Source organism: Saccoglossus kowalevskii, unplaced genomic scaffold, assembly GCF_978046115.1.
Source record: "Saccoglossus kowalevskii unplaced genomic scaffold, keSacKowa6.1 SCAFFOLD_68, whole genome shotgun sequence".
Taxonomy (NCBI): domain Eukaryota; kingdom Metazoa; phylum Hemichordata; class Enteropneusta; family Harrimaniidae; genus Saccoglossus; species Saccoglossus kowalevskii.
The window spans coordinates 40,776-56,852 of NW_028188628.1; the positions used below are offsets into that span (position 1 = coordinate 40,776).

Genomic DNA, 16,077 nt, shown 5'->3' on the forward strand with positions numbered 1-16,077 from the left:
CAATCACCCTATTCAAACAATCTTCCCACGCCGTTTTTAATGTAAATACCAACGTCGAGACCAATTCCTCATTAGCTACACCACCGTCTCCTACCCCCTGCCCCGCCAACACAGTTACTTTAAAAACTACTCAATTTTTATTGCCAGCCCATTCCAAACCAGATATACCACCCGTGCATTTATATCTATACAATCTTAATTGCAAATACATGCACATTACCACCCTACCGCTTGTCCAAGCCCGCACTTGGCCCTACTATTTTTTTTTAAATCGTATGCCAAATTCAATCATTATTATTATTATTCAAAAATTATTTTAAACTGAAATGTTTAAAAAAAACGACCAGTAAAGACAGAAACATTTTTAAGCGCGTAGTGACCGAGAAATCATCCACCAAACGCCGCCAGTTTTCAGAGGGTTGGCAAGGGGTATTTTCGTAAACTGTAATCAATTGTTTTTATTTTCGTAATAATGTAATTTGAATAAATAAAAAAAAAAACGTACGTTCGTAGACATGATCAATGTGTGAAGTGTAATCAGCTATTTTATTCGTCCGTAATTTGTACAAAGATATTATTTTTTTCAAATTAAACGTCGTAATTTCCAATTGTGATTCTTAAACTCAAATTATCAAAAATATTATAAAAATGTATAATGTCATTAGGAATTTGCTTTATCTGTAAAGAGTAAAAACCTATTTTTTTTACTGTAAATGGAAGTTTTACATCCCTGTAAAAACGTAAAATGCCGTTTTCATTTGCTGTAACGTCTACCAACTATTCCCCTTGCTACCCCTTTTTAGGGCAAAGTAGCCGATTTCATCCACAATTGAACTCCGAAGTGGGAGTGCTGGATCATCGTCTTTGGTACCTGGGTATGGTATTTCATTTAAAAAGTTATAATTTTCAGTCCCGGATTTTGTCTATGGGCGTACACAGGGCTGTGGTAGGGAACATCTATCAACCAATACTTCCCTACCCACCCCTATTTACTATTCTTACCGCCTATCTCAACTTTCTATTGAGTAAGTTTAAGTGGTCCCCTACGCTCGTTTTTCTCAATGAGATGTAAACCACTTCTCTATGCTCGTTCCCTTACACCATCTTTTGTACCTGTCTACACTGAGTTCATAGGTGTCCACTCTATATGTTTAGTCTGAGTAAGAGAACACGAAAGGTAATTTGATGCAATTGCGCCACCAAGCGGCCAAGTTTGTACATGCTTATAAAAGAGGTGAGTAGTATTTTGGTCATTTGTATTCGTCTAGAAATTGAATTATTGTTATGTTGTAATTTTCATTTGTTATTTTAATGTGAATCAGTGGGCAATATAATACTCCTGGAAAATTATATGGTAAAATTTTATATAAATCGTACTTTTTTATTTGTTCACGGCTGGAACATCAATTTGAGCGTCGCGACTTGATAAAAATGGTCGTCAGCAAAAGTGACGATGACCCGAATCACATCGTGTCACTGTTAACAGGGAAGCTGATATGCACATCATATTTAAGGATTTTTTGACTGATTTCACCGTTTGTATGTTCAATGATTGTAGCTAAAGTTTTGGAAAAGTCGATTCTGCTGTAGACTGTGTATAATGCGACACGTCGGCGAAAACAAACATGGCGGCGCGAATTACAATTGTTGCTATTGGTTTACATTTTGACCGTTTGAACATAAACATTATAGTTTGACGTGTCGCAAGGATTGAGAATAATATAAATAATGAATAATATATAATAAATAATACAGTACTTGTCTCACACTTTTCTAGTTGCTCCGAATATTAACAATGTCATTTTCAAATCATTATTTACTTATATGTATGAAGCCAGGAAACAACACAGATGTAGGATAATTTATTTTATTTTCAATTTAATATATGTGTATAAATGTATATTAGTTATAAAACATTTCAATACTTGCCATGAATGTGGTTTATAGCTATTTTTTTTGCTCATTTGTAGTGTTCAATTACTGTGAATAATTACAATATGTTGGCTATCTGCTTCACTAGGTGTGTGTGTGGTATGTGTGATTTCCAGTGTTTTCACATATTAATTCTTCTGTGATTTATTTGGTTTGGCAGATTTCCACATTTTCGTTCTAGTTAGAAGGTAAAAGCTGAATAAATATTCTAGCCCATTGTTTCCATAGCAATAGCCAAAAAACTGATTTTTTGATAGCTTTGCACAAAATGTACATTGTATTTCTTTTTACAAATTTAGGATAAAACATCTTGGATGTAGCTTATTATATTCAGCTTGAGTGTGGGCACAAAGTAATTATTGAAATTTTTGAATTTTTGTTCATTACTGAGAAATTTGACCCCAAACGACTTTTTAGTTCCTCTGTGATTTTTTTGGCTTGGCTGATTTTGTTCATAGTTGACAGGCAGGATGTAATGTTACTATTTGGAAAAAATTCCTTGGCCGAACACTGCCATGGCATTCGCCAAAAAACTTGCCTGAAATGTATTTTTTTGCACCGGTTTTGTAATAGTAGTGTTCAAATGATCATGGTTTTTATTATTAACAACATTTACCACCAAGTTAGTTTGATCTCAGTAACTTGTCAGCTTGTGAAGGCTTTAACACCCTATTGTGGCACTAAATATATGCACAAATTTATTGTTATTTTACATTGAAAGTACTATATAATGTATTAAACTTCACTTTTTTTATTGTCATGGTAACAAGTTTGTTTTTAGCGGTGCTCTTATGTTAGCAGTGGTGAATTATAAATTCCAAATTTTGCATAAATTACAAATTAACAGTGAATTATGTTTACTAGTAAAATACAAATATATTAACATGGAACTAACTTCATATTATTTTATCATTATTTTTCAGTTTATGATAATCTACATTTTCAAAGGTGAGTGTGTAGTTGTAATTGTCAAACAAAATGCGCAACACATGGTCATGTACACTGACTGTTCATTTCATCATTACTGTTCTGTAAACAGCCTTGGTAGTGGAGTGAGTGTATGGATACCTCTGGTGCACATACACTTTTAAACACAGAATGGTGTACACTGACTGTTCATTTCATCTTCACTGTCATGTAAACAGCCTTGGTAGTGGAGTAAGTGTATGGATACCTCTGGTGCACATACACTTCTAAACACAGAATCGTGTACACTGACTGTTCATTTCATCTTCACTGTCATGTAAACAGCCTTGGTAGTGGAGTAAGTGTATGGATATGTCTGGTACACATACACTTCTAAACACAGAATAGTTTACACTGACTGTTCATTTCATCTTTACCGTCATGTGAACAGTCTTGGTAGTGGAGTGAGTGTATGGATATGTCTGGTACACATACACTTCTAAATACAGAATAGTTTACACTGACTGTTCATTTCATCTTTAGCGTCATGTAAACAGTCTTGGTAGTAGAGTGAGTGTATGGATACCTCTGGTACACATACACTTCTAAATACAGAATGGTGTACACTGACTGTTTATTTCAGATTCACTGTCATGTAAACACCCTTGGTAGTGGAGTGAGTGTATGGATATGTCTGGTACACATACACTTCTATATACAGAATGGTGTACACTGACTGTTCATTTCATCTTCACTGTCATGTAAACAGCCTTGGTAGTGGAGTAAGTGTATGGATATGTATGGTACACATACACTTCTAAATACAGAATAGTTTACACTGACTGTTCATTTCATCTTTACCGTCATGTAAACAGTCTTGGTAGTAGAGTGAGTGTATGGATACCTCTGGTACACATACACTTCTAAATACAGAATGGTGTACACTGACTGTTTATTTCAGATTCACTGTCATGTAAAGACCCTTGGTAGTGGAGTGAGTGTATGGATATGTCTGGTACACATACACTTCTAAATACAGAATAGTGTACACTGACTGTTCATTTCATATACACTGTTGGTAGTGGAGTAAGTGTATGGATACCTCTGGTACACATACACTTCTAAATACAGAATGGTGTACACTGACTGTTCATTTCATATACACTGTTGGTAGTGGAGTGAGTGTATGGATACCTCTGGTACACCTACACTTCTAAATACAGAATGGTGTACACTGACTGTTCATTTCATATACACTGTTGGTAGTGGAGTGAGTGTATGGATACCTCTGGTACACATACACTTCTAAATACAGAATAGTGTACACTGACTGTTCATTTCATATACACTGTTGGTAGTGGAGTCAGTGTATGGATACCTCTGCTACACCTACACTTCTAAATACAGAATGGTGTACACTGACTGTTCATTTCATATACACTGTTGGTAGTGGAGTAAGTGTATGGATACCTCTGGTACACCTACACTTCTAAATACAGAATGGTGTACACTGACTGTTCATTTCATATACACTGTTGGTAGTGGAGTAAGTGTATGGATACCTCTGGTACACCTACACTTCTAAATACAGAATGGTGTACACTGACTGTTCATTTCATATACACTGTTGGTAGTGGAGTGAGTGTATGGATACCTCTGGTACACCTACACTTCTAAATACAGAATGGTGTACACTGACTGTTCATTTCATATACACTGTTGGTAGTGGAGTGAGTGTATGGATACCTCTGCTACACATACACTTCTAAATACAGAATGGTGTACACTGACTGTTCATTTCATATACACTGTTGGTAGTGGAGTCAGTGTATGGATACCTCTGCTACACCTACACTTCTAAATACAGAATGGTGTACACTGACTGTTCATTTCATATACACTGTTGGTAGTGGAGTAAGTGTATGGATACCTCTGGTACACATACACTTCTAAATACAGAATGGTGTACACTGACTGTTCATTTCATATACACTGTTGGTAGTGGAGTGAGTGTATGGATACCTCTGGTACACATATACTCCTAAATACAGAATGGTGTACACTGACTGTTCATTTCATATACACTGTTGGTAGTGGAGTGAGTGTATGGATACCTCTGCTACACATACACTTCTAAATACAGAATGGTGTACACTGACTGTTCATTTCAAATACACTGTTGGTAGTGGAGTGAGTGTATGAATACCTCTGGTACACATACACTTCTAAATACAGAATGGTGTACACTGACTGTTCATTTCATATACACTGTCATGTAAACAGCCTTGGTAGTGGAGTAAGTGTATGGATATGTCTGGTACACATACACTTCTAAACACAGAATAGTTTACACTGACTGTTCATTTCATCTTTACCGTCATGTGAACAGTCTTGGTAGTGGAGTGAGTGTATGGATATGTCTGGTACACATACACTTCTAAATACAGAATAGTTTACACTGACTGTTCATTTCATTTTTACCGTCATGTAAACAGTCTTGGTAGTAGAGTGAGTGTATGGATACCTCTGGTACACATACACTTCTAAATACAGAATGGTGTACACTGACTGTTTATTTCAGATTCACTGTCATGTAAACACCCTTGGTAGTGGAGTGAGTGTATGGATATGTCTGGTACACATACACTTCTAAATACAGAATGGTGTACACTGACTGTTCATTTCATCTTCACTGTCATGTAAACAGCCTTGGTAGTGGAGTAAGTGTATGGATATGTATGGTACACATACACTTCTAAATACAGAATAGTTTACACTGACTGTTCATTTCATCTTTACCGTCATGTAAACAGTCTTGGTAGTAGAGTGAGTGTATGGATACCTCTGGTACACATACACTTCTAAATACAGAATGGTGTACACTGACTGTTTATTTCAGATTCACTGTCATGTAAACACCCTTGGTAGTGGAGTGAGTGTATGGATATGTCTGGTACACATACACTTCTAAATACAGAATAGTGTACACTGACTGTTCTTTTCATATACACTGTTGGTAGTGGAGTAAGTGTATGGATACCTCTGGTACACATACACTTCTAAATACAGAATGGTGTACACTGACTGTTCATTTCATATACACTGTTGGTAGTGGAGTGAGTGTATGGATACCTCTGGTACACCTACACTTCTAAATACAGAATGGTGTACACTGACTGTTCATTTCATATACACTGTTGGTAGTGGAGTGAGTGTATGGATACCTCTGGTACACCTACACTTCTAAATACAGAATGGTGTACACTGACTGTTCATTTCATATACACTGTTGGTAGTGGAGTGAGTGTATGGATACCTCTGGTACCAATACACTTCTAAATACAGAATGGTGTACACTGACTGTTCATTTCATATACACTGTTGGTAGTGGAGTGAGTGTATGGATACCTCTGGTACACCTACACTTCTAAATACAGAATGGTGTACACTGACTGTTCATTTCATATACACTGTTGGTAGTGGAGTAAGTGTATGGATACCTCTGGTGCACCTACACTTCTAAATACAGAATGGTGTACACTGACTGTTCATTTCATATACACTGTTGGTAGTGGAGTAAGTGTATGGATACCTCTGGTACACCTACACTTCTAAATACAGAATGGTGTACACTGACTGTTCATTTCATATACACTGTTGGTAGTGGAGTGAGTGTATGGATACCTCTGGTACACCTACACTTCTAAATACAGAATGGTGTACACTGACTGTTCATTTCATATACACTGTTGGTAGTGGAGTGAGTGTATGGATACCTCTGCTACACATACACTTCTAAATACAGAATGGTGTACACTGACTGTTCATTTCATATACACTGTTGGTAGTGGAGTAAGTGTATGGATACCTCTGCTACACCTACACTTCTAAATACAGAATGGTGTACACTGACTGTTCATTTCATATACACTGTTGGTAGTGGAGTGAGTGTATGGATACCTCTGGTACACATACACTTCTAAATACAGAATGGTGTACACTGACTGTTCATTTCATACACACTGTTGGTAGTGGAGTGAGTGTATGGATACCTCTGGTACACATACACTTCTAAATACAGAATGGTGTACACTGACTGTTCATTTCATATACACTGTTGGTAGTGGAGTGAGTGTATGGATACCTCTGGTACACATACACTTCTAAATACAGAATGGTGTACACCGACTGTTCATTTCATATTCACTGTCATGTAAACGCTGTTGGTAGTGGAGTGAGTGTATGGATACCTCTGAATATTAATGAGCTCATGAATATTAATTAGTGACCGGCACTCAAATCAAGCTGGGCAGAACCCTGGTGTACACTGACTGTTCATTTTATCTTCACTGTCATGTAAACAGCCTTGGTAGTGGAGTGAGTGTATGGATACCTCTGGTACACATACACTTCTAAATACAGAATGGTGTACACTGACTTTTCATTTCATCTTGACCGTTACGATGCATACTTTAATGGGAAATGACATATAACATTTTAATCAGAGGCCTTTAGGCTTAGTTTTGAAGATAATGATGTATTTGAAAATTTGCCCAGTGGAACAAGTAATTTCTTGTTTTACTGTAATTAAGGTTGACTTGTCAAAACTGGATTTCAATAAAAGGGCCCCCTTTGGAGATTGGACTTAACCATCTTTTGGCCATTTTTTTTTCACTTGTTGGTGAATTACAGTAAAACATCAGTATATAGCTTATATGCTATGGTTATAATATCAACATTGTGGTGATGGCCATTACAAATTTGGCAGCTTTAAATTGTTTCATGTTTATCAATAAAAATGTTTATTTTGCTTACCCAAACCAGTGTATAAAAAAGTATTTCCTATTGGTATTACTCTGGCTGTGCCTTTTTTATGATGTAAACATTTTTGTTTCAGTGGTTAATCACTTCTGAATTTATGAAAAAATTAGTGTAAGTCAATATTCTACTGGATTTCATCCCTAATTTGCACTGCAACACTTCCCACAATGCATGTTGTATACATTTTGTTAGTACATTCTGCAGTTTCTAAAGCACACACTAATTAATGAACATATAAGACAATAAATGTGTTTATTTTTTTACATAATAGTTGTTCAGTAATTGTAATGATCTGTATGTGACTCAATTTTGTATTACATATATATAATTATTTATATTATTTTGTTGTTTAGATGCCGAGAAAAAAGAATTGGAGAAGAAAAGAAGCAATGAAGAAAAGAGCAGCTCTGGGCATCGTCCCACCTGCTTCGAGCATTGTCCCACCAACTTTGGGCATCGTCCCACCAACTTTGGGCATCGTCCCATCAACCCTGGGCATCATCCCGCCAACTTTGGGCATCGTCCCAACAGACTTGGGCATCGACCCAACAGATACGGGCATTGTCCCACCAGACTTGGACATTGATCCAACAGATATGGGCATCGTCCCAGCAACTTTGGGCATTGTCCCACCTATTTTGGGCACCGACCCACCAGATATGGGCATAGTCCTTCCAATCAATGAAATGAATGACATCCTTCGGGAACAAAGTAATAGAACAAATGAAGCAAGACAGAATAAAACTGTGATAGTAAACATAACAAGGGAATCATTTGAGAATGAAATTATCAATTGTTACAAGACAACAGGTAATAAAATAAATGCTCTAGTTTCAGTTCAAGGTAGTTTTAATCAAGGTCACCCTCAGTTTCTATACAACAGTGGACGGCAATGTGTTGCAAACAGTTTAGTATCTATACTCTATAGTAAGATAAAACTTGTGTTTTCATGGGATACGTTTGATCTCGATACCATATTGCGAACAGGAAATGAATTGTATGGATTTTTGCAACAATCCTCAACATGTAATGATGCATACCTTTTAGTGACTGAATTACCAGAAATAATAGAGTTATTTGACTTAAGATTTGCATTGAATATTGCAGAATCTTTATCAGGTATTATAGGAAAAAGTGGTGATTTTAATGCCCCTCTCATGGCATTTAATGTTGCACTTGAAATAACCTTAAGAGATCACGATGCTTGTATTGTTATTTTTGGAGGTGCAGCATTTTCTGTATTGAAGAATGGTGACACATACTGGATTTTTGATCCTCATGCAAGGGATTCCAAGGGAATGGTGGAACCAGATGGAAAGAGTGTACTATTACAATGCAGGAATGTTGAGGTAGTGTATGAGCATTGTTGTAATCTTGCAGTATCCATGCATGTTAGCGCAAACACTCAGTTTGAAGATACTGGTATAAGTGCTAATGTTGAGGAGTATATGGAATGTCAGTCTGAAGATGAAGTGTTAGTTGTTAGTACTGATCATATTCCATTGTTGTTTTCTCCTTTGAGTTTAGAACTGTGTGAAAGTTTGTGCTTTCAACTCGGTATTAAAAATATTAGAAAGACAGAAGTTGTATATAGTGATCAGTGTAATGAAATTGGTGAGCCATGTAGAAGTAAGTCAATCAAAGAGGATGGTAATTGCTTTTTTAGAGCTCTGTCATATGCACTTTCTGGTAATGAAAATAATCACCATAGAATAAGGTTGGCTATTGTTAATCACCTAAAAGAGAATGCTACTGAGTTTTATGGTCATTTAAGACCAGGTTACAAGTCGGTTAGTGATTACTTAGTCAAGTCGAGAATGGAGAATTTGCGAATATGGGCAACAGAAGTTGAAATAGTTGCAGCTGCTCATCTTTTAAGAACAGATATTTACACATTTAGTCAAGGAAGATGGCTAAAATATTCAAGCACTCAAATCGACAAGAACATCATCAATAATGAAAAAGGGATATACTTGAATCACTGTATGGAGATCCACTATGAAGTTGTTGAGTGTGTAAAGATGCCAGGAGTATTGACATCTGTGTGTACACATAATACTAACTCGTCTACTATTTCTGAAGTGGGTAGAAGTAAGAGAAGTTTACAAACTGTTGGACATCATTTATCAGACCATAATATTGACCAGAAAATATCAAATAAACAACATAAATGTGAAAAGAAAGTGTCAACAGATACTTGTACATCATCAGTACATGTAGGCCAAATTTTAAAACGAAAAGGGAAGCGTGCAAATGATAGGCTGCGAAGAATTCTTTATCATCTTAAAAAAAAAACTAAGCAATGTGAAGAACCAGCTGATGACCACAGCAGCATAGCAAAAAAGTGGAAATTAAAAAAAGAAGTAGAACGATATCACACTGATGATCAATTTCAAGAGAAGAAGAAACTTTCAATAATTACTAGGTACAGAAAAAATAATGCTTATAAAGCAGAATTGAAGGAACAAAGTATTCAAAAGTATGCACAAAATGAAAGTCACAGACTAATTGTAAAGGAACAAAGTATAAAAAAGTATGCACAAAATGAAAGTCACCAAGCAGCAGTAAAGAAACGAGGTATTCAAAAGTATGCACAAAATGAAAGTACCAGGGAGGAAACTAAATTGAGAGTGCTTGCCACCAGGCAGTCCAAAGTGAATTCTATGAAAAACATAGATAAAGTTACAAATACCTTTAGGAATGAGATTGCGAATGGCCCAAAGTATGTCTGTTCAGTTTGCCATCGACGACTTTTCAGAGATCAAGTTCTTTTTTGTAAACAAGAGATGTACTTCAATAAAGGAGGGAATGTATCATCTATTGCTGAAAAGTGTATTACCAAAGATTATGTTCATGAATGCACCAACACGTGTGATGATAACTGTCTGTATCTGAGACAAGAGCATTGCAGATTATGGATATGTTTCACTTGTCATCGAAAACTTCTAAAAGGGAAAATGCCAGCGGAAGCTGTTGCCAATAATCTGTATATAAAGCCTATTCCAGAGGAACTGAAGTGCCTGAATTCCCTTGAACAACATTTGATTTGTTTGCACATTCCATTTATGAAAATGTTAGCTCTACCAAAGGGTGGTCAAAATGGTGTCCATGGGCCTGTTGTCTGCGTTCCTTCAAGTGTTGAGAAGGTAACATCTATTTTACCAAGATTTGAGTCTGATGATCAAATGATCAGAGTTAAATTAAAGAGGAAACTCACTTATAAAGGACACTATCAGTATCAGTTTGTAAACGATGTTCATATAAGGGATGCTTTGCACTATCTCAAGACAAACAACAAATGGTATAGTGATATTTGTTTCAATGAAAATTGGAGAAATCCCCTATTGGAAACTGTTGAAGACAATGAGCCACATCATGAAAATGATGCCTCAAATGTGATTGGTTCAGTAAATGAAGACGATGAAAACATTGATACAGAGCATGAAGAACAGGTTACACAACAGCAGGGAATGTTTCTTGATACATGTCTTCAACCTGTTGATATAGCTCAGGAAGTTCTTGACCATCATTATGACACCATTCAATGTGTGGCTCCTGCTGAGGGAAACAATCCAGTGCAGATGTTGATGGATGAAACCAATGAAGCCAAATCTTTTCCTGCTTTGTATCCAACAGGCTCACCAACTTTTTATGATAAACGGGATGAAAGAATAACACTTGCTCGTTATCTCCATATGCGACTAATGAATGCAGATGGTAGATTTGCAAAAAACACTGATTTCATATTTTATGCTCAGTATCTATCAGAGGTGCAACAAGTTGTATCAAATGTGTCTATTGCTTTAAGAAAAGGGTCTGGTAAAGCATGTGGTAAAAAAGTAACTTCTGCTACTCTCACAGATGCACAGTCACTGAAAGAAATCTTGAATAATGATGAAGGTTTTAAATTTCTCAAGCCAATTCGAGGAACACCACCTTTTTGGCAAAGCACACAGAAAGACTTATTTGCTATGTTAAGGCAGCTGGGAATACCTACATGGTTTTGCAGTTTTAGTTCAGCTGATATGAGGTGGCCTGAATTTATAGAGGCTATTCTAAGTGAGCAAGGTGACACACGCACAATTGAAGAGCTTGATTGGTCTGAAAAATGTGCCATATTGAGAAACAACCCTGTGACAGCTGCTCGAATGTTTGATCATAGATTTCATTGTTTTTTAAAACATGTAATTATGTCACCTGCGGAACCTATTGGAGAAATTGTAGATTACTTTTATAGAGTTGAGTTTCAGCAACGTGGATCCCCCCACACACACTGTCTCTTTTGGGTTAAAGATGCACCAAGAGTGGATGATAATGAGGACATAGAAGTAACAGAATTTGTTGACAAATATATTACTTGTGGAATTCCATCTGAAGAAAGTGATGATGAACTCTTTGAGATTGTAAACAGTGTTCAGAAACACAGTATGCGACATTCTAAAAGTTGTCGGAAGCAAGGTACTTCTTGTAGGTTTAATTTTCCGCGACCCCCTTCTAAAGAAACATTCATTGCACGAGTTGATAATGCTGTGACTGAAACTACAGATGTCAATGTTAATCTGTTAGATGAAGTGAATCCTGAGTATAATGATATTAATGCAGATTATACAGAAATGGACCAAAGTGACTCGAAACAAGTTCCAAAATTACTTACTACAGATGAAGCAAAAGCAATTTTGACAAAAATATGGAATGAACTATCAAACCCGGAGAAGAGCTATCTAACAGTTGAGTCCTTGTTTACTAGTATTGGGGTATCTCAGGATCTATTTGAAAAAGCAAGCTCAAAGTTAACGAAGAAAACCAGTATAATTTTGAAAAGGCAAACAAATGATGTTTGGGTAAACCAATATAATAAAGACCTGTTGCGCTGTTGGAATGCAAATATGGACATACAATTTGTGGTAGATGCTTATAGTTGCATTGTGTATATTATTAGTTATATATCAAAATCAGAAAGAGAAATGGGTTTGTTGTTGGGTCATGCACAGAAAGAAGCTTCAAAGGAAGGAAATACAGATGCAAAACTGGCAATGAAACAGCTAGGAGGTGTATATCTAACAAACAGAGAAGTTTGTGCTCAAGAGGCTGTATATAGAGTATGCAATTTGAGGTTAAAAGAAGGTTCAAGAAAAGTTCAGTTCATTCCAACAGGGGACAATCCCATTAAAATGAGCTTACCTCTTCGGGTACTTCAAATGAAAAATAAAGATCGTAACCTGAATAAAGAAGATATCTGGATGACTAGCCTATTAGATCGTTATAAGAGTAGACCAAATGAAGACATATTTGATAATCTATGCCTTGCTAGTTTTGTTTCAGAGTATAGAGTGGTCTCAACATCAGAGATCATGGGGAATACAAAGTCAAACAATGCATTTGTTAAACTTCAAAATGGTCTTGGCTATGTGCGAAAAAGAACTCGAACCGATGCAGCAGTTGTCAGGTATGCACGATTTTCACCCTTCAAATATCCGGAGAAGTATTATCAAAGCATTCTTCAACTTTTTCTGCCTCATCGAACTGATAGTCAGTTGAAACCATGCAACTTTGATTCATTCGAAGATTTTTATCAAACTGGTGCTGTAAAGTATGCATGCAAAACATTAGAAACTGTGAAAGCTATTGTTGACAGAAACAGAGCACTTTTTGAAAAAGAAGTGGATGAAATAGATGCAGCAGAGCAAATTCTGGAAGCATGTCCTCCTTTAGAAGATGCCTGGGCGCAGATTCATTCCCAGTCTGAAATGGAACGATTGCAATGTCAGGAAATGGTGAATAACATTTCCTTATCAGATGAAGCAGAAAATGATGACTCAGTTCCAGATTTGCTGGGAAAAGACAAGACTAATTCATGTGCAGAAGTGCATCGTCAATGTGGAATGTCAAGAAATGATGCTAAAATATTGCTTAGATCATTAAATGACAAGCAACAGGACATATTCTACACAGTACGACAATGGTGTTTAAATAAAACCACAGATCATAGTGTACAAGCATTTTATATGTTCTTGTGTGGTGGTGCAGGTACTGGAAAGTCTCATTTAATCAAAGCTTTATATTATGAAGCTTCTAGAATTCTTTCCCGTGTATTGCCAAATCCTGACAACATTTCTGTATTGTTGACGGCACCAACAGGTGTTGCTGCTTTTAATATAGATGCAACAACTATACACAGTACTTTCTCAATAGCAATTGATGCCAAACTACCATACCAGCCACTGGGAGAAGAGAAAATAAACACACTACGTACAAAGCTTGGTAGTTTGCAGATTCTTATTATTGACGAGATTTCAATGGTGGATAAGAAGCTTCTTGCTTATATTCATGGGAGGCTGAGACAGATTAAACAAAGTGGTGATTATTCTCCGTTTGGAGGTGTTTCTGTGGTGGCAGTGGGTGATTTCTATCAGTTGCCACCAGTGAAAGGAAAGGCACTGTATTTTAACAATGAAGGTGTTGACCTATGGAATGATTATTTTTCTATTGCTGAATTGAGTGATATTGTGAGACAAGAAGACTATGCATTTGCTGAAACACTCAATGTTATCAGAAGCAAAAAGAAATCAGATGACTTGGACACTAGTGCAGTGAACATGCTTCGTCAATGCGAAACTGGTGAAGATGGTAATGGTATTCACATATTTGCAACCAATAAAGAAGTTAATGAATGTAATGTTATGAAACTGCAATCATCCTGTACTGATCCGATAACCATTAAGGCACAGGACTTCTGTAGAGATCCTAAAACAAAGAAATTAGTCAGGCAGAACAGCCAACATAAGAAGATATACAATACAAATTTGGCAAATACAGTAACTTTAGCTGTTGGTGCCCGTGTGATGTTAACAAAAAACATTGATGTATCTGATGGTCTAGTAAATGGTGTTTTTGGAACTGTTTCCTATATATCTATGAAGCCTGGTGAAGTATTCCCTTCCACTATATACGTAGTTTTTGATAATGAAAATGTTGGAACAAAACTGCGTAGTAAAACTGATGTGTTATCATCAATACCAGAGAACAGTTTGCCAATAATGCCCCAGGAAGACCGTGTGAACAGTAGTGGAAGTATCAGACGACAATTCCCATTAAAACTTGCTTGGGCATGTACAGTACATAAAGTACAAGGCTTAACAGTAGAAGAAGCTGTAGTTTCATTAGACAAAATATTTGCACCTGGACAAGCTTATGTGGCCTTGAGTAGGGTAAAATCCTTGAGTGGACTTGTTATCAAAGACTTCAAGGAATCTGCCATTTATTGCAATGAGAAAATAGATGCTGCCTTATCAAGTATGCCCAAGTTTATCACTTTGACTGAAAGTAACTCAAATATAGAATGTTCATATACTATCACTTTGCATAACATAGAAGGTATATATTCACACATTGAAGACCTAAAATATGACAAAAGATTGGTAAAAAGTGATTTTATTTGTTTGACAGAAACATGGTTGACCAGTGCAGATTCAGAAGACGGATTAGGTCTAAGTGGTTTTGTTTTTCACCACAAACCTAGGTCATTATCATATGATACATCTGACCATGTTACAACTGATTTGAAGCATCAAGCTCATGGAGGAGTAGGAGTTTATATCAGTAGTAATGAGTGTATTGAAATCTTGAATCTGTGTATCACAGATTTGGAGTACATGGCATTTTATGTAAAGGACGGACATTTTACAGTAGCAATAATCTATAGACCTCAGTCTTACAGAGCAGACATATTCAGAAGAAACTTATTGAGTTTGGTTGAAGAATTGGAGAAACTACCTGGTGGAAGCATTGTTCTTGGTGATTTTAACGAGAATGTGCTTGTGTGTTCTTCTGTACAAAAGTTGATGGAGGAAAGAGGATTTAAACAGTGTGTTGCACAGCCAACAACAGACAGTGGTACATTGATTGATCATGCTTATGTCAGACATACAAATATTATAAATGTTGAAGTTATTCAGACATATTTTGGTTCTCACAATGCAGTTTGTCTGAAGGTGTGAACTTATTAATAATGTAAATCATAATCTTGAAGTATCTGTAAATTTAGTGTCATGAAAATATTACTTAATTCATCTGTACAAGCATGTTTTTTGTAAAATGATGGGGTGGGTTGGGAGGGCCAAGGGATGCCATTACAGGCTTTTTTTTTAAATTATGCATTAGGTAGTTGATGGTCAAATTGTATTTAACCTAAAAGCTGTTGACAGCTAATAAAAGGTATGATACAAGGCATCATTGACTGACTGTTGGCAACTATTCATGTCATTGTGACTTACTGAATCATGACTAGCAAAGAATCTCTATCATTAATTCAATTTGTGTAATATTTTGTATGGGAAAAAGTCAGGAGAGACAACAGTGACATTTAATGTCCAGAACAGTCGCCTGGCACAAAAAAAAAATAATTACTGCTTGTACAGG

At 36.3% G+C, this 16,077-nt stretch overlaps 1 protein-coding gene and 1 long non-coding RNA gene across 2 annotated transcripts; both read left to right on the forward strand.

The window, feature by feature from the left end:
• The first annotated feature begins 1,143 nt into the window (after window positions 1-1,143).
• On the forward strand, window positions 1,144-7,770 carry LOC146726076 (uncharacterized). Its single transcript, XR_014928660.1, has 3 exons — window positions 1,144-1,234; window positions 2,856-2,880; window positions 7,736-7,770. It is a non-coding gene; the product is annotated as an uncharacterized LOC146726076 (long non-coding RNA).
• Window positions 7,771-8,012: 242 nt separating this feature from the next.
• On the forward strand, window positions 8,013-15,656 carry LOC146726077 (uncharacterized). The gene has a single exon (XM_085496286.1). The coding sequence runs from the start codon at window positions 8,013-8,015 to the stop codon at window positions 15,654-15,656; it is 7,644 nt and encodes a 2,547-aa protein (XP_085352412.1).
• The last annotated feature ends 421 nt before the right edge of the window (window positions 15,657-16,077 follow it).

Coding starts and splice junctions, on each gene's coding strand:
- LOC146726077 (XM_085496286.1), top strand. CDS start 8,013: ATGCCGAGAAAAAAGAATTGGAGAAGAAAAGAAGCAATGAAGAAAAGA.